The sequence below is a fragment of the Falco punctatus genome (assembly GCF_963210335.1).
Source record: "Falco punctatus genome assembly, chromosome: 5".
Taxonomy (NCBI): Eukaryota; Metazoa; Chordata; class Aves; order Falconiformes; family Falconidae; genus Falco; species Falco punctatus.
In genome coordinates this window covers 72,290,941-72,312,694 of record NC_137584.1, presented here as the reverse complement: position 1 = coordinate 72,312,694, position 21,754 = coordinate 72,290,941, and the positions used below count along the sequence as shown (strand labels likewise).

General features: G+C 41.0%; 1 protein-coding gene across 23 annotated transcripts in view; it reads left to right on the top strand.

Moving 5' to 3' along the window:
- Positions 1–21,754, top strand: part of HMBOX1 (homeobox containing 1) — a 123,663-nt gene that overhangs the window by 55,806 nt on the left and 46,103 nt on the right. For all 23 annotated transcript variants that reach the window (XM_080388436.1, XM_080388428.1, XM_080388435.1 and 20 more), the window contains 3 exons: positions 3,829–4,308; positions 6,294–6,379; positions 15,826–15,936. In XM_080388436.1, the coding sequence (XP_080244562.1) occupies positions 3,829–4,308; positions 6,294–6,379; positions 15,826–15,936 (677 nt within the window). The remainder of the gene's footprint in view (positions 1–3,828; positions 4,309–6,293; positions 6,380–15,825; positions 15,937–21,754) is intronic.

The window sequence follows — 21,754 nt, the reverse complement described above, 5'->3', positions numbered from 1 at the left end:
TTTTGCAATATTTGTTTTGGGTTTTTAATGGAAAATTCCCAGTTCCTGCAGTTGTTTTCAATACATAAAACTCACTCAGAAGCATTGTTTATAGATCTCATGGTTGTGTAGAAAAGCACTTGAAAATGTGAACAGGAGTACAAAATCAGGAAGACCAGTAAGAAGTATGTCAGGTGCAATATATATGCTGTGTATTTAAGTATAAGCAAGGCAGTTTGTACTCTTTAATGCAACATTAGTGAGACCAGCAGTGAGATACTGTGTCTGATTTTGGTGTTCTTACCTTTTTAAGCCTTGAAAAATTATACAAAGTTTTCTAAAAGGCTTGGAGGGCTAGAAGAATACTTTACGCGAACAGATAGATCACTGATCAATTGTTTTGGTTTTATTTGTTGGGGTTTTTTTCAAATTGTCAACATTTTTTCAGTGATTCTGTAAAACATAGCATAATGGATTTAATTTGACAGTAGGTTTGCTAGTCTTAGATGACTTTCTGCAAGCCTTTTAGAAGTAGTCTACTGATTAACAGGACTCTGTAGAACACAAGTTGGACGTCATTGAATATCTCACTCTTCCTGCAGAGGGTGGCCTTGTCCAGCAGTTCTTTCATCCCTGTGCAATTGAAATTACTGCACGTGCACAGCGGATCCTTGCTGCATCAGTGGGACAAAGTGGAGGGCGCATCACTTGCCCATGTACAACTGTGTATGACAGAGGGTCAACTATTTCTCTTGCATCCAAGAACACTGCAGTTCATTATGTGTAATTCACTAGTAATTCACTCAAGGATACTTAGGATTCACTAGAGGATTATGTGTAATTCATTAAAGGAGATTAATTTGGCCTGAGAACCCAGATGTAGAAGCTCAGCCCTGACATTTTAGACAAATTAAGGAATCACACCCAAATTTTAAAGGGAATGACTGGCCATGGCCACAAACTGCTGCAGAAAATGGTAAGTTGTGTGTTGCTTGACACTTTTGAAGCCATCTGGAAAGTCATGCTATTGTCAGATGCGAGTTTTTTGGTTCACAGGCCTAGAAGGACAGAATTTTTGAGGTTTTAGGTCTGTGGCAAACAGGAGATTAAACTAGGTAAAGTATGTCTTAGTATTAAACATTGAAGAATCAGTAAAGTAGGAATTTTGAATAGAGGTAATTCTGGAGGGAGGTTCTGGTTCATTACATTCTCCAGTTCAATGAAGTACTTGAGTGCATGAAACTTGGCGTTGACTGATAGATGATCCAGGAAACAGTGACATTAGGTGTACAGGTAAGAAGTGCCGAAAATGGATTCAACTCTAAGAAAAGGCGAGCTGGCATATCTAGTGAAAACCACCTCAAGGCCAGATGTTTAAGAAAATATTTTCTGTTGGAAAACCATGCTACTCTGAGCTGGCATGGGGGGCTTTCAGGCTGTACAGGAGTTTGTGCTGTGAGTCATAAGTCAATGTGACACTTCTTACAAAGCTTGGAGGAAAGGATTGAGCACCCCTGCCTCCCCCAGTGCAGAGGCCAAACCTAAAACATAATGTCTGTTTCCAAATGCTCCTTGTCAAGCTCTGAATGTCTCAGTCTGAGATACAACTTCCAAATTTTAGTTGTTACAATTCCAGTCAGTTGCTAGCATTGGCTGCTGTGCCCTCCTTTTAGTAGAATAATCTGGGTACTCGTCTTTTAAAATTTAAAATGGCTTGTACGTATTCAGTAATCAATTGTCTAAAGGACAGCACATTCCTGTTGGACTGAAGCACTTATATGGCTGTAGTCTGTCTGTCTTCTCGCAGTCATTTTCTTGGATGGGAGTCATCCCCTTGCACTGTCCTCCTGCTTCCTTCTCCCACATACACACTGCTGAAACAATGCAAGCTCAGTAATTGCTTGGTGAGGCCAAAGATAGGAGCTTCTTCTTATTTCTGTATTCTCCAGGCTGCAAGTGCCATTTTCATGGATTTATGCATCCTGGCCTGGTAGCACCATGTCTGTACAGCTGTGCTGTAGCTACAGCTCTACTAAGTAAGCCAGCTCTTGGTGCTGTTCTTTAGCCACTTGGCCACATCAGTACTACCAGACCCTCTTAGCCTTGAGCCTGAGTGGCTGCATCCAAACAGAGTGTGGTTTCTGCTCCATGCAAAAGCTTGAAAAAAGCCTGTGATTTGGTCAGGAGTGCACTGGTTCTGCTGGACCAAAACTGTGCCGAAGACAGCTACAGTGATTTAATAATGCTGCAGACTGGGTGTAGAGGCTACAGTGTCTCTTCCTGGACACTGTTTAATTTAGTAGTGTTGACATGGCTATACCCGCAGGGTAGACCTTTTCCCATTGCTTAGTCTGTTGTGAGATGTTACACCTCTGAAGAGAGTCCTTTGGTATACCCCCAAAACCTACAGACTTGGTTTACTTTACTGATTTGTATACCTGAAAAAAGACTGAACACAACAATTGAAGAAGTTTTGCTGCTCTGTGGCTCCTTTTGGGGAGTTCCTCTTTGCCAGTGCAGAAATTGAGATGAGGAGCGATCTTCAAAATGTATGGAGAGAAATAGGCAGCCCTGTCCCCTGGAAGGTCTGTTGTTAATCATGACAGCCATCATCCCTCTTCTAGTTTTCATAGGGTCCTTGGAACTCTTGACTTTTCTGAGGCTGCTGTTTGCTCTCGCTTGTAAGGATTGTGCATTAGCTCTGTCATGTCTCCTGGAGTTTGAGTGATCTCCTCACCCTGCTCTCCTGCAGGAATTGTAATAAACCCTTGACTTACAAGAAGATTCGCAAGAAGGATGGAAAATACCTTGATCTCTTTGCCAAGTTCTGTCTGCCCTCCATCTGCCATCCCTTCTCAGGATCTTGAGTTCTGAAGGAGGTGATCTTGTCATTTGTATGCCATTTGGATCTGGAGTGAGGAGACTTAGGAAGGAAAATAGATAAGGGGAGCATATGGTGATTTTTCAGTTCCATTTCTGGGCATTGCAGCAAATACGTGTTCATTGTTCTGGCACCTTGGGAAGTTTAGGAGTTAAAAATGCTTTTGGTGAGCCACCATGACAATTTGAGTTACATGAGAAGCCTGGCTTTGGAGGGGAAAAGGCTGTACGCTTCTTTAAATGAAAGCTAAGTACTAATTGGATGTGCTGCACTTTCCTTGTTAGGGCAGGTGATCTGTGACAACATTCCAAGTTCAAAACTTACTAACTTCAGAAATGGGACTGAAGTCAAATCAACTTTGGTCCTACAGGCCACTAGAATTTCTGCTAGGGGTGGTTTTATCTTATGTTTTTCAAGGTAGCAACAAAAAGTTAGGGCAACTTTAACTCTACTTAAAATTCAGAAGAGTTGAGCTTCATATACTTCATATCATAACTGGCTAAAACTTCTCCAGGAAAACTCAGCCTCTGGCCCCGACCTAACAGTTTTGGAATCTGGGATTTCAGTCTGGTGGATACTTAGCAGTGGGCAAAATTTTGTCTGAAATCAAGTTGCAGCCTTAATTACTGAGCAACCACTGTCTCTCTGTAGCAGTGATGTATCAAAAGCAAAAGGGTAGTAACTGCAGGTTTATTGTGGAAGACGTAGGGAATGCTAGTACAGGAAAGAAGCGCTATTTGAGCACTTCAAAGAAAATAATCTCTTCTGCTGCATAGTGAGACTAGCATTTATGGGAGGTTGCCTGCTGAGCTTGTTTGGAGGTGGACTGTTGGGCTGCCAGCTCTCTTATGTGTGTGACTTAAAGTTTTGGACCAGAATTGATCTTTCCTGCATGTAAGATACTTTCCATGTACCACAGGGAGCTATTGAACTGAAGTATTTGCTTTTACATTTTACCTTGTTTTCAGTCTGCTGGAAACCATGTCTCACTACACCGACGAGCCAAGATTTACCATAGAGCAGATAGACCTGCTTCAGCGCCTGAGACGTACAGGAATGACCAGACATGAAATCCTCCACGCGCTGGAAACGTTGGATCGTCTTGATCAAGAGCATAGTGACAAATTTGGAAGAAGGTCTAGCTACGGAGGTGGTTCCTACAGCAACAGTACCAACAATGTCCCGGCATCTTCCTCTACAGCCACAGCTTCAACACAGACCCAACATTCTGGGATGTCCCCATCACCAAGCAACAGTTACGACACCTCCCCACAGCCTTGCACTACTAATCAGAACGGGAGGGAGAGTAACGAGAGGTTGTCTGCATTCAACGGGAAGATGTCACCTACCCGCTACCCACTTGCAAACAGCTTGGCTCAAAGATCATACAGTTTTGAAGCTTCTGAAGAGGACTTGGACATTGATGACAAAGTGGAGGAACTGATGAGGTTAGTAGAAGTCTTTGTAAAAAGTTTGGAAAGTCAGAGTGAGAAGTCCCTCAGAAGAAATCTGCTTGTATATACAGGAGGACTGCTGTATAATGATAGGTATTATCAAGAATGCAGGAACTGCTTTAGACAGCTGTTCTCCTACTGGTTACCCAAGGGTCACTATCTCAGTACTTCTCACCTTCCTTTTAGTCTTGTGTAGACAGCCCCTGGCTGTGTGTGGGTATCCCACAGTCTATTTACTGTTGAAGTACTTTTTCCCATGCTGTACCAAAAATTCAAATTGATGTTAGCACACTGATTTTCCACCTGACCCTTATTCAGAAGACTTCTGACTTATGACTCCTCCAATACTTCATACCAGCTGTATTTCCTTCCGTATATAGGGGAAGTAGGGAATCTTCCTGGTTAGTGCTTTCCTCTGGGATCTGCCAAGCATGTATGTTATCTGTTTATAGTTTGTGGCAGGGGCTGGCTCCTTCTGGGTTTTGCACAGTCCACAGATTGACGTAGGAAAGCACAAATAATAAAGGAGCAGCACAAGTCTTCAGTGAGAGTCAGTGTTTGGGTTTTTTTCCACACTGACCTTCCTTTACTTTTATTGGCTTGTTTTTCAGCATTATGGCAAAGACGAAAGGAGGGGATTATACTACTGAGGGTGACAGAAGAGGCCAAATGTCTCAGAACAATTTTGGTTATAATGTTGGAGTGTCTTTTTTCCCCCCAAATTGCAGCATTTTTGAAGTACCTATGTGAGAGCTAAGGTCCATAATCTGCAGGATGAAAACGTGTTTGAAGAAGTTTGGAGACTTAGGATAACGGTGTGGCTTTTGGGGGAGGGGATTACAGATGAGCAGTAAGAAAAGCCTATCAATGTTATTTAGTGTCGGCTGCAGGGTAATGGAATAATGCAGGAAGGTGGTGAGTATGGCAGTATGCAGGAGTTCCCATTGCTGAAGGTTAATCGTTCCTTTGAGTTTTGGGTTCCTATTCAGTGTCTCAGGTAATACTTTTAGTGCTTATTTAAACTGAAAGTACTTTTATTTGCAAGCATATGGAAGATGAGTGTTTGGTACAGAAATAAAAATGAACCCACAACATAGCGTTTATTTTTCATTTGCATTTGCAAGCATGAATCTGCCTTGAATGCTTCTGGGGCAGGAGGGGAGAAGGGGAAGGGAAACCACCAAATAATAAAGCCTAATAAAGTCTTGTTTGCCCTTCTGATGAAGGGAGGGAGGAAGAGGAAGGAAAAGTATGTGGTTACTGCAATTGAAATTTGCTGCATATCACAGTCCCTGTGCAACCTCCAAATTATTTTCTTTTTAGTAGTTCTAGTCATAGAATCATAGAATGGTTTGTGTTGGAAGGGACCTAAAAGATCATCTAGGTCCAACCCCCTAGCCATGGGTGGGGGCATGTCCCTTCTGAACTGTCTTTGCACACTTCGTAAAAATCATACAAAGCCTTTAAATAACTTGCACTTGCTCATTTGATGCAAGCTGTGTACTAAGGAAGTAGGGATGGGGGGATAGAGGTTGCAAAATCTTTTCTCCTTTGGGTCTTTCCCTTGCAAGGTTGGGGAAGGTTTGTGTATGTATATTCATTTGTGTAGCTAACCATGCAGACCCTGCTATCCTTTATTTTTTATTTTTGTGCCTCATTTTTATGACTGAGGTTTTTATGCTGGTACGAGAGATTTATTCATCCCTGTGTAATGAAACTTTGTACATTCCATATGGCAGTGCTGCGCCTAATATGAATTATATAGGACATGAGTCATCCATTCTCCTGCTAGGGTACTTTGATCAAACGTGACACTTGTTAAAAGAAGTGTCCACTGGTGAGGCACTCTAATGCCTGCCTTCCCCACTCCTTGTCCTCTAAATGAAGGAAATAAAGCCATTTTGCATCTTTAAAGTGCACTTTGGTCTGTCTGTCTTTTTGTGTGTTCTTTTGTTTTTTGTTTTGTTTTGTTTTGGTAGGAGGGACAGCAGTGTGATAAAGGAGGAAATCAAAGCCTTCCTAGCCAATCGGAGAATTTCCCAAGCAGTTGTTGCACAGGTAACAGGTAAGAGCTCAGGGAGTCCTTTCTTCATTTTGGGAAACTGTCTTAACTGCCTATCTGTGCATGGTGCAGATGTTGGAATATTGCTTGGCTTTCTGCATTGCAGTGCAGATCTGTCAGCTTAGTCATGATAATGTATGCCTTTGATTTAAGACCCATTGTCCCGCACATCATGGAACTTCCCCAGTGAATCACTTTTTCTTTTTTCTTTTTTTTTTTGTGGCTTGTGCTAGCAGATTTTATTTTACAGCATTATAAGAAGCCCAAAGTTCTTATCTTTAAATGAAACAGTTTTCCTTAATTCTTAAATTGTTTGTTGAGTATGGCAAATAGATTCATATCTGTATCTCTGTGTATGAAGAGAGATATAATATGTATTTATAATATGAAATGTATATGAATAGTCAGCGACACAGCTATAGCTGGTATCACTACATTGAGGAGTCAGATTATGATAGTTTGAAGTTTTTCAGTCACTTGCCTTTGAGTCATGATTAGTGTAAATCAGATGTGAGGTTGAGGAGATGACCGTATTAGCTCAGATTTTACCTAGGAGAAGTAGTTCTCTCTTTGCCCTTTTCCCTGTGCCTTCTCTCTTTCACATTCAGGACAAGAGAACACACTGCAGTGATACCACTTCTTCCTTAGGTGTGTTTCCAGAGCTTTACACAAACAGTAACAAAGTCTTAGTGCTCCCTCCATGGGTTGGGATGCTATGAGTTCTTTACAGGCTCACACTGCTTGTCCGGAACAGCGTAGCCGGTAGCATATTTAGAGTCATAGAATCATTCAAGTTGAAAAGACCTTTAAGATCATTGATCCCAACTGTTAACCCAGCACTGCCAAGCCCACCACTAACCCATGTCCCTAAGCACCACTTGTACATCTTTTAAATCCTCCCAGGGATGGTGACTCCACCACCTCCCTGGGCAGCCTGTGCCAGTGCTGGACACCCTTTCATTGAAGAAATTTTTCCCAATATCCAATCTAAGTTTCCCCTGGCACAACTTGACGCCATTTCTTCTTGTCCCACACTTGTCACCTAAGAGAAGAGGTCAACCCCCCTGCTGCCTACAACCTCCTGTCAGGTAGTTGTAGACAGCAATAAGGTGTCCCCCCCCCGAGCCTCCTTTCCTCCAGGCTAAATCTCCCTGGTTCCCTCAGCTGCTTCTCATCAGACTTGTGCTTCAGACCCTTCACCAGCTTTGCTCTTCTTTGGACACTCTCCAGCACCTCAGTGTCTTAGGATGAAGACTGGATGATAAAATGCGAATAGCTCAATCCCATGTTATACCTATAACATTTATTCATTTTTTTTAACCCAAGCTTGAGTAAAGATCTTGAAATAGATAGTTTTTAAGGTTCCTTGATGACTAGGAATATCAAACCAGCAGGAGGGAAGTTGTTCTTTTATGATATTTCCAGTATTTGAAATGTCATAAGAACCCATCTGTTTGGGAGATCTGGGTTTGCAGACACACTAGCAGTTGAGGTAGGCAGGCAGAAATGGGTGCTCGAGCCCTGGAGCCAGGAATTCCTTCCATGTTTCCCAACTGTTCTCTGTGATCTTGGGCAAAATTACTTGTCCTTCCCTGGTTTCCATTTCATCTGTAAAATCATGAGATTAACATTTTGTATAACTCTAAGGAATGCTATTAGCCTTATCAGATATTAGCACTAGTATTAAAAAATTTAAATGCTACGTCTGGTTGCTTAAATTGTACCTGAGATCTGAATTTTTGGTAGTTGGCCGGTCACTTCCCTAGTTTTGTGTAGTCCTTGCTTGAATATAGTCTTGGAATAATCCATTCCTGAATTAACCTCTGTATAGCACCCTTCACATCTACCAATAAGTCAGACTAGCTTCCCCTTCACTAGAAGTAATGCAAAGAGGAAAAAGTTGCAGAAAAGAGTCTTTCCAAAACAGGCCAGCACTTTTTAGTCAGTGGGACTACTATATGCAGGGATGTTGAATCAGAATCACCACACCAAATCAAAGACAGAGTCTGTACCAGTAAAAGGAGGTGATACAATTACCTAGGTGTCTTGGTGCATGTCTTTGATACCCCTGCAAGCAGACTGCACGAAAGCCAAGACCAGTCTCTTCACATCTGTTTGTTTTCCTCCTTCCATCCTCAGCCTACTTCATTGGATTTCAGGTGTCATTAAGTTGGCATTTAGCCTTTGGGAGCTTTCATTGTTTGCCAGGCTGTTCCTCCTGTGAGTAAATGACACCATCCGCTTCATACGCAGTTGACTAAGTTTCACACCCATCCCACTCAACCCTCCTGCGTAACATGGGGAGGAATCCAGAATGTACTCATATGGTGATCGGAGAAAATATTACTAGATGTCTCTTTTGAGCCTGTCCACGGGACAGAATGAAGACTGAACTAATGACACTGTGGTGTTATCTTGTTTTCAAACCAGATCAATGGGAAACCAGGTAAATCTAAAGGCTAAACACCTATGCCCTTTTGCAGCTGACCCAGTGGTGTTTCCATGGACCTTTAAAATACGAAAAGAAAGTGGTATTTTGTACATGATGCCATTTCTCAAGCAGAGGTAGCTGCAGAGGCTTGTGCTGCGCTGTGCTGCACCAGTCTCTTCCTCCCGCTACCCTTTGCGGTTGAACTGTGTCATCCTCCATATGCTTGGTGGGAAGGTCTATGGGAGCTGATTAATTTTAAATATAACCCATAGCCTTGTGTAAGCTGATGCATAGCACTTATGTGCTCCTATTAAGTACATAGTTATGGCTTATCTAAAAGAAATAGTAAATCTCAAAGAGATGTTTGAAGGGACCAGATTAAAGAGTGTGTGCAGCGCTACTGGGGAGAAACGTCAGATTCCTTTCAAAAGCACAGTGTGGTGAAGAGTGACTGAAAATAGTCCAGGACAGAGATCCAGAGCAGAAAGCATGTGTCCCAGGTCTCTCACTTCCAGAGTTGTCTTAGGCTTGATGAGTGCTAGTTGACTGGTGTATTCTTCAGATGTATCCAACATCCCTTCACATTCATCAGTGAAACAAGCTCCCATGGAAGCCCTGGAAACCACTTTTGGTTCATTAAGAAAGCAGTTTGTATAGACAGAGGTAATGCTTTGCAGAATGTATGATCCCAAATGGTATCGTGTCAGTATTTACAGACTTAGTCTTACTGGTAAAGGTGTTCTGTAAATAATTCAGTAAACACAAGGAAAAATAAAGAAGTCAATCCAAAGAGTGGGCAGTAGCAGGTGGCATAGAGGAGGACCATAAAAGTGAAATGACACCTTTTCAGAATAGTGTTCAGCCTCCAGTCATCCGTGTCTCAGGGTCCTCTATCAGCAGCCCACAGAGGCTGGTGTGCTTACAGCCTCCATCACTGCTTGTTGTAACACAAACACAGCAAGCTGTTCCTGGAGGCTGCAGTGCAGGTGCTGGGTGTGTTTGACTTGCCCATCCACCAATGACCACCCTCATCAGCTGGAAATCATTTTTTTAGCACTTGAAATAAATGTAGAATAGTGTGGCCCCAGCTTTTAGCGTTCATCTCTTCTGCCTTGCGGAAGAGAGGCAAGAAAGAAATGAAAAATTTATGGCTGGCACTGTCCACAAGACAATTGTTTGGCTTGGCTACCCATGCTGTCAACTTTCTCCTTTCAATCTCTTTGGTAGGCTAAAAAATTGTGTGGTTTTGTGTGTAATGGGAGGGGAGAATGGCATGGAGAGGAGAAAGGAGTAATAATGCACCTGAACAGTGATATTAGACCTTTGGCTAGGGACTTAAAACTTTCCTTCCTTTTCATAGTTTGTCTGGGTTTGAAGTTGGCTGAATTGGACATAACAAGTGATGAACCTTAGTTAAGCTAATGAATGTATTTGGATGTCTTCAAATTGCAGGTCTTCGATTAGCTCATCAGAGAGTGTAATGTTTCCCTGGTGCTTATGACTCTATTTGTCCCCATTCTGTGTCTTGGCATGTTCTGTCCTTGGTGCAGTAACCTCTACTGCAACTTCTGCCCTTTGAAACTTCCGTTTCACCTTATTTTGCTAATTCTTCAAGCCACTTAGGAATTTGTTCAGAAATACCTTTCTCCTTTTTCTCATCTTGATTCTAATACTGCAGTGTGCTTACAGAATACACTTTCCTACATCAGCCACAATCCTACAAAGCACCCTGTGCAGCCTTTTATTTACAGACTCTGCAACAGTAAACGGCTTTTCCTTTTGTTTTTCCTGTGCTGCGGCACAAGGGGATGGGAAGTGATGGAAAGGGAGGATACATGAGAGAGGAACACGGCGCTGAAGGTTAAAATCAGCTGTTGCAGTAGAACAATTCTTTAGGCTCTATTAGCCTTTATAAAATTACTAGAAACTTTAAAAGTCATTTAGATAATGAATCTGACAGGGAAAATTAAACCTGGAAGACATTCTACAGGGCTGCCTTGTGTACTGGGAGAAGAGAGCAGATTGGAAAATAGTAACAGAGTATTAAATAGTGACTTGAAAATAAAGGAATGATTGATAAGAAGCACAAACCTAGCATAACACTTATTAGTGCTGGTCCTAAATACAGGAGCTGCTTTTTATAGAAACTTTTTTAATGGTGTCTGTAATAAGATAAACAAGAAGCACTTGGGTTGGGCTCTGTATAAATAATCTCCTACTGATAAGAAAAATGACAGTATAAACAGCAGCTAATAATAGTTCCTGCTGAATTTCCTATCTTGTTATTTGAAGCTTCTTTTAACATAGCTGCAGCTTACCCGGGAGTAGGTATTTAGCCCTACATGTGGCAGGTGAGATGCCAAATTTTTATCAACAATAATTTGAAGTCGTGTGCTGCAATTTGCTGTAATTGCCACCAGAATTTTATCTGGTTACTGAGTAAGTTATGGTTGGAAGGCAGAGGATAAAGAGATAAATACAAACTTACGAGATGCTGTCTCTTAGCCTCCAAATGTAGATGGAGGGCGGGGGAAATGTTTTCAGAAACGAATGTCTTTCTGGTATGTACTACAGTAAAGGAGAGAGGGAGGAGTGTATATAGATGAGCCCTTTGCAGCCAGGCTAAATGCTTTGATGGATGATGTCTCTGCAAGGTTTGGAAATACTGCCTTTTCCATTTTTCACACATAGGGAGTGACAGAACAAAAAAACCTTACTTTCCTGAGGTCACAGTGGAAGCAGACTGTTGCAGAGCAGGGATTTGAATTCAGATTTCTCAATTCTCAGGCTAGTACCATAAAACCTAAACCACCATTAAAAAAAAAAGAACAGCAACAACCGTAAAATGCAGAGGCAATTGTTTTAAAAAAATTTACATAACACATAGAGCTTTCCAGCGTGCAGTTCTGCTGACCTTCCCAATTACTCTGCTTGTACGATTCAGCCCTGTCCTACTGTCTCTGTCTTAATTCATATGAGGTCTTCAGGACTTAGCTTTATATTATGCTAAACACACAGCTTCTAGCACAGTGGAGGGCAGCCTTGAAGCACTGCTGTAACATAAATAAAATCCCTTAAGGTTTGGAACCTACACACAGGGACTGTGAGCAAATATAAAGTGAAACTTAACTAGTTCCATTGTGAAGAGAATTCAGAAAATTACTGAATTACTGATTATCTGAAATGGCAAGAAATGGTTTTTGAAAAAGACTTTCCTCCCTTTTTTTTTAATACTCATGACAACACAGGGAAAGATTTGGTTTTCTATCATTTTGATCTTTGCAGGTTTTCTGTAAACAAGCTTTGCTAATCTCCTAAATTGATAGAAGCCCTTTGCAAGCATGTATTATATGAATCTAGGACTTTGCTTACAAACTGAAGAATTAAAAATCAGTTACTTTCTTTTCCAAATCTGACATATTCCAGGTGCTTCTAAAAATCTCTCCTGAAAGAAACATTAAAGAAATGCAAAGTAGAGTCACCGAACAAATCTATCTGTGAAGGTGAAAACCAGTTACCAAAGACTTGATGGATAGCGGTTTTCAGGGTTGTGAGTGGATTTGTACTGTAGATACCAGTTGCCTTCTCTTGATGATGCATTTTGCTGTTTCTTTTATGTATTTTAAAGGGAAAATTGTTCCCCAAATAATTTATGTAGGAGACAGTGGGGCTGGCCAGAAGAGCGAGCACACGTGTACCGTCATCTCCATTTTGTTTATAATTGGGAAGCGTAACCTGCTATGGGAAGGAGGTGACGTGTGACACGAAGTCAACATTTGAATTGCTGTAATCCTTTGTGATTGCCACTTCTTCCTTCAGTATTTTCTGTGAGAACAGTAGTTGTGCTCCTTACAGTGTGTTTGTGTCCTTGCTGATGCTGAGCCCAAAGGATGGCAGTCTTCCTTGAGGTCCATGGTTCGGTCTGAGTGAATTTCCTCACAAGACAGCTGGGTTTTCAGTACTCCAGAGAACTTAGTTCATTAATCTCCTTCTGGCCGCAGGATGATTTCTTTTTTCCTGCCAGTGCAATTTCCTGTAGTAGCATGGTTACAGACAGTGTGACAGGATGGTGCTGGTGGTAGCACTGGTCATTGTCCCTGTTAGTCAACTATGTAAAACCCACTTGAGATGCAAGAAACTCTGACATGACAATTTGGGGGTTGGGGTTTTTTTTAATTGAAAGGAGTGAAGGATGGGTTTGTCACTAAGACAATGTGCTGGGATCTAGGAGATCCTGGATCAGTTTTTCTGCTGCAGGCTTTGCATGTGACCTTGGATCAATCAGTCAAGCTACTGGAATATACAGTTTGGGGGCTTCTAAACTTAGCTGAGGTACAGATGAAAGAATCTTTGTATCTTAAAAAAAGGAGTGATATAGGTAGCAAAAACCTTTAAGAAGCTCAGCTCTCATTGCAGATCTCTGAAACAAGGAAAGAGATTAATAAAACCAGAAAAGAATGACAGGAAATGGGACTTAAAAAGGCTTCTTGAGGTCATCCACTACATTCCTGTGCCCAAAACGAAGATTGGTTGCCTAAGCCATACCTGACACGTTAATCTGGGTTTGCAGCATTGCCATAGAAGTCTGCTAGCCAAAGAGCTAAATGGGCAGTGGACTTTTTGCTGATGCAGAAAATGCTATGGACTGCAGGACTGTTCATGAGATACCATTGTCAAATATGATGGTGCTGAGAATTTATAGCATATTCGTTGAATCTGTACATCTCGGTGTCCTTTACAAAGCTCCATTTTGCAGAAGGAACTTAATAAGCTGTGAGGATTCAAAGTGAGTCAAATGTGGACACGGCAATACACAGCTTGAATCTTTTGGCTCCTGCTCCTTTGCTTTGTCTTGAGCACACTGTCTGAAGTGGCTAACATCTGTACCACTTTATGACAGTATCAACCAGCCTCTTGAGCAGAATTTGGATTTTCCACTATACAACTCTTGTTGAAGATACTTCATCTCTATTTATAATGTTTATCTAATAATGCTTTGCATTTATATCTTACGTTGTTATCCAAACACTCAACAAACACTAATTCACTGCAGTAAGTGTAAGTGGACCGTACTAAACAAATAAATTGATGGTTCTGTTACCCATTGATTAATAGAAGCCATGCAGCCAAAAGCAGTGAGATGCAAACATTTGTGTCCCGTAGCACTGTGTTAAAGAAATGGCTTTTATAAATCATAATAATAGGTGAAGAACTGCAAATTTTAAAACTTTTCACTGGTGATCACACATCTAGATTGCTTGATTTCAACTAGACTTGAAGCCTTGTTTTGGGCCAGAGAGTTTTATCAACTTATATTGACTTCTTTTGGTATTAACATGTATGCATCCACAATTACCTGACGTAAACTTGGCAGAATCTAAGGTTTGTGTTTGGTTGAATAATTCCACTTCCCTAGTAGTATAAACTCAGTTATACATCCCAATGTGGGCCCTGGCGGACAGTCAGCTCTTGACTGCCCCAGCTGTTGCTGAGCTTCAGGTGTGGGGCAAAGGCAGTCCCTTCAGAGGGGTGTTGAGAAGAGAAACAGATGTATGGGAAACAAAACCAAACCAGGGTATGTTTTGTGGGCAGAGCACTGTTGAAACTTCTGTACTCGAAACAAAAGACACCTATCCCTTTTCCCCAGGGCAATTAAAACTTCATAGGCTCTGGAATTCTGTATAAGGAAGAACAGTTAAGAGCATAAACCCTGTAACTGTAAAAATCTGCTTGGAGTAAACCCACCTGGATATGATACCTAAGAGTCAAGTTGAATCGTTTTAAAGTTAACTAGCTTCAGCGTTCAATGCCAAAAAACCGAAAAACAAAACAGAAAAAAAGAGCATAGTAAACCTCCCATATTAGAAACGGTAAAACTCCAAGGGATTGTTTTTCATGAGCTAAATATGATTATGAGATCTTATAAAACCTTGATGCATCTCAAGAGAGGGGAGAGGTAGTTTGGTTTCTGTGTGAAAACCAGCCTTTGACCTGCCTCAGTGTTAGCACCAAGCCAGAGGGTGGCACAGGTGGTGTTCAGGAGTATATTGTTACTTGGAGCACCTCCTAAAACTTCAGATCTCAGGAGAGTTTAGATGTTGTTAATGCTTTCTGATAGCTGAAGAGCCTTGTGAAAAGCACAGGGAGCCCTCCTACCTGAAGGACTGCTTCAATTATTCAGCAAACTATATGTTTTTTGATATTTCAAATGAACCTATGGTTCACGTCCTAGTGAACTTTTAGATCTCTTGCTTTATTTGGTTCCTCTCCTTCTAGTGACTTCTTTTCCCATTCCGCATCGATCCTTCATTCAGTGTCATGCTTTGGAAATAACTATTCCAGGGTTTTTTTCCTTTTTTTTACTGTTTTCTTAGAAGTCTTGCTGTAAAAGCTCTGGAACTTCATGTCCCTAATCTTGCCTGGATACTTGGAGCTCGAATGCTGCTTTGCTGTCAGGCAGCTGCCCTTTCTGCTTTGGTTTCTGGCTGCTGTTACAGCTGCTGATGGTTGGCTTGCTCCATTTCTGGGCTGATGTGATCTATATCCCATAAACTGTTTCTATGTTTGTCTCCTTTCTTATGCAAGCACTGAATGATAATGATCTCCTAACTATCATTATTTATATATAATAGTGGGTAAAGTACTAGTTCCCATTCCACAGATAAAGGAATTTAAGAGCTGGGGAATCTGTGGACAGTTCAAGTCAGTGGTACATTTGGCTTCCCAGTTTGTACCCTCTTTGCTTGTAGATTGATTGTGCTAATTCCAGGATATACTTGAGTAAGGTTGCAAACAACACCAGGGAGAAGTTTTTAAACAGTGAGGTATGAGGTTGGGAAGCTTGAACTTTCTACTTTTTCTGTGATTGAAACATGAGTTCCTAGTCTTTGTAAGACAACACCTTTTATATATATAAACCACTTTAAAATGTTTGAAAAAGAACAAGTTTTCTCTTCCTCTTTCTATTTCCTTTTTTTTTTTTTTTTTTGTTTCTGTTTTTGTTCTTTTTTTTTTACAGGTATCAGTCAGAGCCGGATCTCCCATTGGCTGTTGCAGCAAGGGTCGGACCTGAGTGAACAAAAGAAAAGGGCATTTTACAGATGGTACCAGCTTGAGAAGACAAATCCCGGTAAACAACTACAGCCTAAACATCTCCTGCTGTTTTACTTATGGAAACTAAGCCTTTTGTCACTGTTTTTTATTATCACTGATCATTCACTTCTTGGTCTCGTGTATAGTAGAGGTATTCCCTTGGACCAGAGTACTTTTTAGTAGGTTAGAAAGAAATCTGCACTGCTCTTTGCAGTAAATGATGCAGAGCTGACTCATCCAGAGCTGTCTGTCCAGCTCCTCGGTCATGGTTACTTGCCCTGTCCCTCACTGCTAGCTGACTGGGAATCAGAAGTAGGCAGTGGAGTGGTAGTCAGCTAACATGAAAGAGATGCCGAGGCTCTTCATTCAGAAAGAACAGATAGAAAACATTGATGATGGATGCATATCACTGCAGAAAAAAATACGCAGCTTGATGGAGAAGAACTTTGGGATAACTTCAGAGGCTTTTGGGTTGGATCTCAAGCTCATGGATGGGATGTTGATAGTAACAGTTATAAGTAGAGATGTATCCCTCAAATCCCACCTGCTTCTCCAACTCTCAAAACAGATCTTAAATATAAAAAGAGAAGTAAAGCTCCTTATTATCTTCAATAAATAACCAGCAATCTTCAAAATCACAGTTGAATTAATTTCCTTGCATTGTTCTTTTCCATAGATTTTGTTTGACCACAATTGTTATTTTTCCCTCTAGCAGTTCTATTGTAAAGATCAAAATATTTACATTTAATTTCCTTCAAACAACGGCGTGATTGAATTAACTGTGTAATTGTTTTAAGGAATTTAAGACTCAGGCTCTCTAATATGAACTTGGCTTCAGTATCCAGAATTCTATTAAGAAAAATTCCAGTGAAAACAGATCCTCAAAATTTCTGCTTTGTGTGTAAGCTGAAAATCAAGAGGCTCCAGCTGTCAGTTGGCCTGAGAATACTTTAGCTTAAAATTGGGTGGGTTCAATCTGACAGCTGAGCCTGTCCTTTCTGTTAAGCATCTAGAAAATTGTTTTAAAGAATGAAAGTACCAAGGCTTGCGAGATGCTGGCTGGCTGCAGGGATCGCCAGGAAGCCTTGATTTTGCAGTGGCTGGAGTTGTGATATTAAGGATCAGCAAAGTTACTGGGTGCAACCATCAGCTGCTTTGAAAGCCTCAAGTTGTACCCTACAAAGTAACCCTCAGCCATTTCCCTTTTAGGAAAGGTATTGCCTCCAAAACAGTGGAGACAACTAGAGGTTTTTTAGAAGATGTATTTTGGAAAAAAACAAAACCAAAGTCCTCTCGTAACGATGAAAACTTTTGTTAATCTTTCCTTGCATCTTTTCTTGCGATATTGTTTGGAGCTGTTTAAGAAATAGTACTCTGTGCTGGGATAACAGAAGCTTTGTCAAACTTAGCACTAAAATCTTTACTTCTTCCTTCTAGTCTTCTTTCTTTCCCTATATCCACAAGCTCTCATCTTATTTGTCCTTTTACTCTTGAGAAGTGTCTAAGGAAGGAGGACTTGCAACACTGAAGGTTATGGCTTAAATTGGAATGAATTGATGTTAACCTCTGCTTTTCTGATGTGCTGTCTTGCTGAGGTCTTGTTCGCTTTTCTTTAGACACACATGGAAAATCACTTGAAGAGTGGTTGTTTGAGTGTAACCTTTTTTCAAATAAGAGATCTTACACAGCGCTTTCAAGAAGTATAAAAGGCAAAATGGCTCCTCTGCCTATGTCAAGGGACTGTTTGGATGCACTTAAATTTCCTTTAGAACCAAATAAACATTTTGTTTCTTTGTAGAGACTGAGGTAAAGGAGGGAACCCTTAGTTTCCAAGATAATCCACTTCTCTGAATTACTGCCATCTACTAAATTTCAGGTCGGATGCGCTAGCCAAGAGTTAATTAACATGCATGTGTGCAAAGGTATACAATGTATTAAGGAAGGTACCCACCTTGTCCAGAGAATCCAGGATTCGAATTACTGTTTTAAAACCAACTTGGAGCCCAAGTTTTGGATAGGACTCACAGTATCATGTGGTTAGTAGACTAGACTAGCCATTCTGCTGTCTTCCTTAGAGTCAGAAATTGAGGAAATCAGTAGAGCCTCCTGCCACGTTCACCAGGTAATGATGCCATCACTGCGCTCTCTGTAGAGTGTAAGAGATTGTTCTCCTTTGACGAAACTTAAAATGACTGGCATGTGTTTTTCCTATTTGCTCACTTACTATGAAGTGACATTTGGCTTTCTATTCCCATATATCCCATCTTTTCCAGTTCCAGCTGCTGGGAATAAAATCTCGATCCTTCTCCTTTGAGTGATAGTGTTAGATCTCTCTGCTCAGAAGCACCTTTGTGTTTGAGTTACCGATGGGCAAAGTGAGGTCTTCAGGAACTTTTAGTTCCCCCATTTCTTTAATCCTTATTTTGGAAAACTGGGTCTTCAGAGTAAGTCTACCTTCTGACTGAATTTGTTTGTGTAGTAATGGAAAGAAAACTTCTCGCTTAAAATCAGAACAGTTTTGAAAGGACTAGGACACCAGCTGTAATTATTTTATGGACTGTAAAGGAAGAATAGCAGTTTTGTGTGTAAAGGACTGGAGAACACTTGGCAGACCTGTAGTCTTTTCTTGGCTCTGCCAGTTTTTCTGTACGACTCACAGCAAATGATTTCACCTTTGCACCTCACTTTCCCATCTCCTAGATAAAGATGAGATGGTTTCCTGCGTGGGACTTGCCTGCCTTGCCTGTAAGGTCCTCGCAGCAAAGGCTTCGCTATGTTTATATAAGCAAAGGATTACTTACAAATACATCAAAAGAGATTTTATTTTTCTTTTTTCAATTGTATAATGGTGCTATTTAATGCTTTAAATCATCCACAAGCAGTCCTGCATCTGCTAACTGAAGAACTTCTTGTTGTAGAGATTTAGAGCAGTTTTGAGACGACATTGCTAGATATTGCTCCTATACCAAAGATACTCAGCAATTCCATCACTTTCGTTATGTGTCAGCTTGCTTTGACCTCTTAAATATGCTGTTTGTTATTTGCTTAGGTTTGATTGCTAGTTTGCATGGGCAGTTTCAGTATTTTTCCTGTCTTTGGTGGTGGGTGTTCAGACAACGACAGACTTGGAACATTGCAAAAGAGACTTAAGTCTCATGGATCAGAAAAAAAAAACCCCTCACTGTTCCTACTGTATGCAATAATCTTGCTCAAAAACGTCTTGATCAACATTTTCCTGGTAGGACTGATGTCAGAGTTAACAGCAATGTTGCGAATTCCAGTATACTAGTCATTGTAAATTTTTCTGGAAACAGTTGCCAATTAGGGAGGAAGGTAGGTTTTTGCTTTAAGGAGTTTTTTGCTGAAGAAGTCAGTGCTAAATACTAGTGTTGAAAAGGTCTTTAATCCAATTAATAGGGGTGCTTTTCATTTAAATCGAGTTTTTTTCAGACAGGCACCATATCTCTTGTGTTTTGTAGAGGACTGAAAGCGTTTTGGCAGTAGATAAATAGTATGAGTTTCAGAAGCCAGTGTATGAGCACAGAGTCCTGTAATGTTCTATTTTTTTCAGAGCCCATGGGTTTAAAATAAATATTTCTTTTTACGTTGGTAGTTGCTAGCATGAGTAGTTTGGCTGGCACTGGGTCTTGGGCAACATGGAAAGTTTGTTACAAAGTAACTTGAGCATGTCTTTTGTTGTGTACTGCAAACTGAAGCTGGCACCTAGAAGTTACGTGCTGAAGTTAGATGGATACAGATTACTTCCATTTAGGCTGGATATTTATTTCTGCCAGTCTTCTGTAATAGGTAGGCCACTGTGGTCTCCTTGGAGAAAACCATGTGCTCTTCCTCCTTGAACCAAAGGGAAAAAGAAAGGTAGTTATTATCAAGATGTAGCATCTCTTGTGTTATTCCCATAACCGTTCTTTTTTAGCTATAAAGGTCTACCAGAAAAAAAAAACCCAAAACCAAGCAAAAAAACCAAACCATAACAAAAAACCCAACAGAAAATCATGGCTGGGTATCCCACGAGATTTGCAGTGGGAACATATTGTTGGTGATTTACTGTTTTACAGAGCTGCAGAGAAAACAGTCCCTGCTCTGATCCTTTCCATCCAAGCAGTGAGCTCTGTAGGGAACCTTTTGCTGTGCAGGCTGCTGACTCAAATCTAGCCTGGCTCAGTAGTAACCGAAAGGTGTTTATTATGTGATCTCGGGTCAGCCTGGCTAAAAATACAGTGTGACATCTGTTCTTATCAGTATAATATATGATAGGTACTTGCTGCAAAGGCTTGCCAGTAAAAGGTTTCTTGGAGCTTGGAGATGGCCTGAGGCTTGCTCCAACCATTCTGCGCATCACCCCTGTATGGCAGGGCCTGTCCGAGGCATGTGGTGTGGATCAGCGATTGCAGTTGAGCAATGCTCTTCCTTCGGGGTGGTGTCTGGGGTGCGCTGAGAGAAGGTACGCCTTTGCTGTGACGAATTTTGAGTAGAGATAGAGCTGCATTTCAGTTAGAAAGCACCGCTTTTGCCTCCTCTCCCCAAAACCCACCTGCAACATACATACCCAGAGTCATACCCCGCATCTGAAAAAATGCTGGCTTGCATGACGAAAATGCAGTGCTGTTGTAAAAGGTGCTCAGCACTGGCAGGTAGTGAGAAATGTCGCTTTTCATTTTTCTCTGTGAAAGGAGTTCTTCCCAGATGGTTCACCTCTATACCCCTTACAGATGTCTTGCTTTTTGATGCATATACGAAGATGAAGATCTCATACTGCGTTTGCCTCGCTTGTTCTGCTCGAGAGAAGTTTCACTACTTAAAAGCTGTTTGAGGGGGTTGTAAAAAGAATATGAGCTAGTAAACTAGGATGTAACTTACTAAGTGGTGAAGTAGCAGAGCTGGGTGGCAACAAGATTGCAATGAAGCATTGGAACAGCAGAATAAAGGGGATCCCCAAGTGCTCACTTAATTGAGGGGGGTGAAGAAAAGCTCCATAGTTTCCTTTTCAAATGTGGCAGTAGTGCGTGCATCCACCACTCTTGCCACTCGTGCATCCAACCACATTTTGGGCCCCTGGTGCATTTAGATGCTTCTGTCTTTATGTTGTGCAAAACCAGTGGTGGGTACTTCTTGTAATTCTCAGCATATTTCTCTCTTATGTGCTGCTGTTATTGATGTTACCCCACAGAAAAGAAAAATAGGTAAATTGATCTAGCAAGGTCAGTAAGTGAATGTAGTAGCAACAGGAGGAAATTTATGCTTGAAATGCAGATTATTTTTTTCAAGCTTTGAAGAGTCTCAGGCAAATTTAATGGAAGTACTCTGCGTCTCTTACCTTCTTGATGTTAGGCATCACTGATAACTCCTATATTCTCCCTACGAAATGAAATCCTCGGGTAGGGAAAGTATATTGCTAAGGCAATGCAGGGAAAGCTAATTTCTTGTCCTGTTCCCCCCTGCCTCTTCTGAAATTTTATTTTTTAAAAGAAGTTTTTTAGTTTTTTAAGTGTATTTAAAGCCTAGCAATTTGATACAGCCCCCTAAACTGTGAAGTACTGGAAAGGGAGGGTAGGGAACATTCCTTGAAATGGCCTCCCAATAAATTGGCAATATAAGAAATATTTCATGTGTCAATAAAACTTAAGTAATCTGCATAGGCTCGTTAGCTGGGAATTAGTAAGAGTCACTGTCTGTTGTGCATGCAAGAGGCTGTGGGCTTCACTTCCTATAGACTTCTCCTGGGTAAAATTTTTACATTTCTTTGGGCTCCACTACCTAACACAGATGCGAACCCCTGGCAGTAAGGAAAATACTCATTGTGCATTTCTGGAAAGGAACACAGCCAAGTGCCTAAA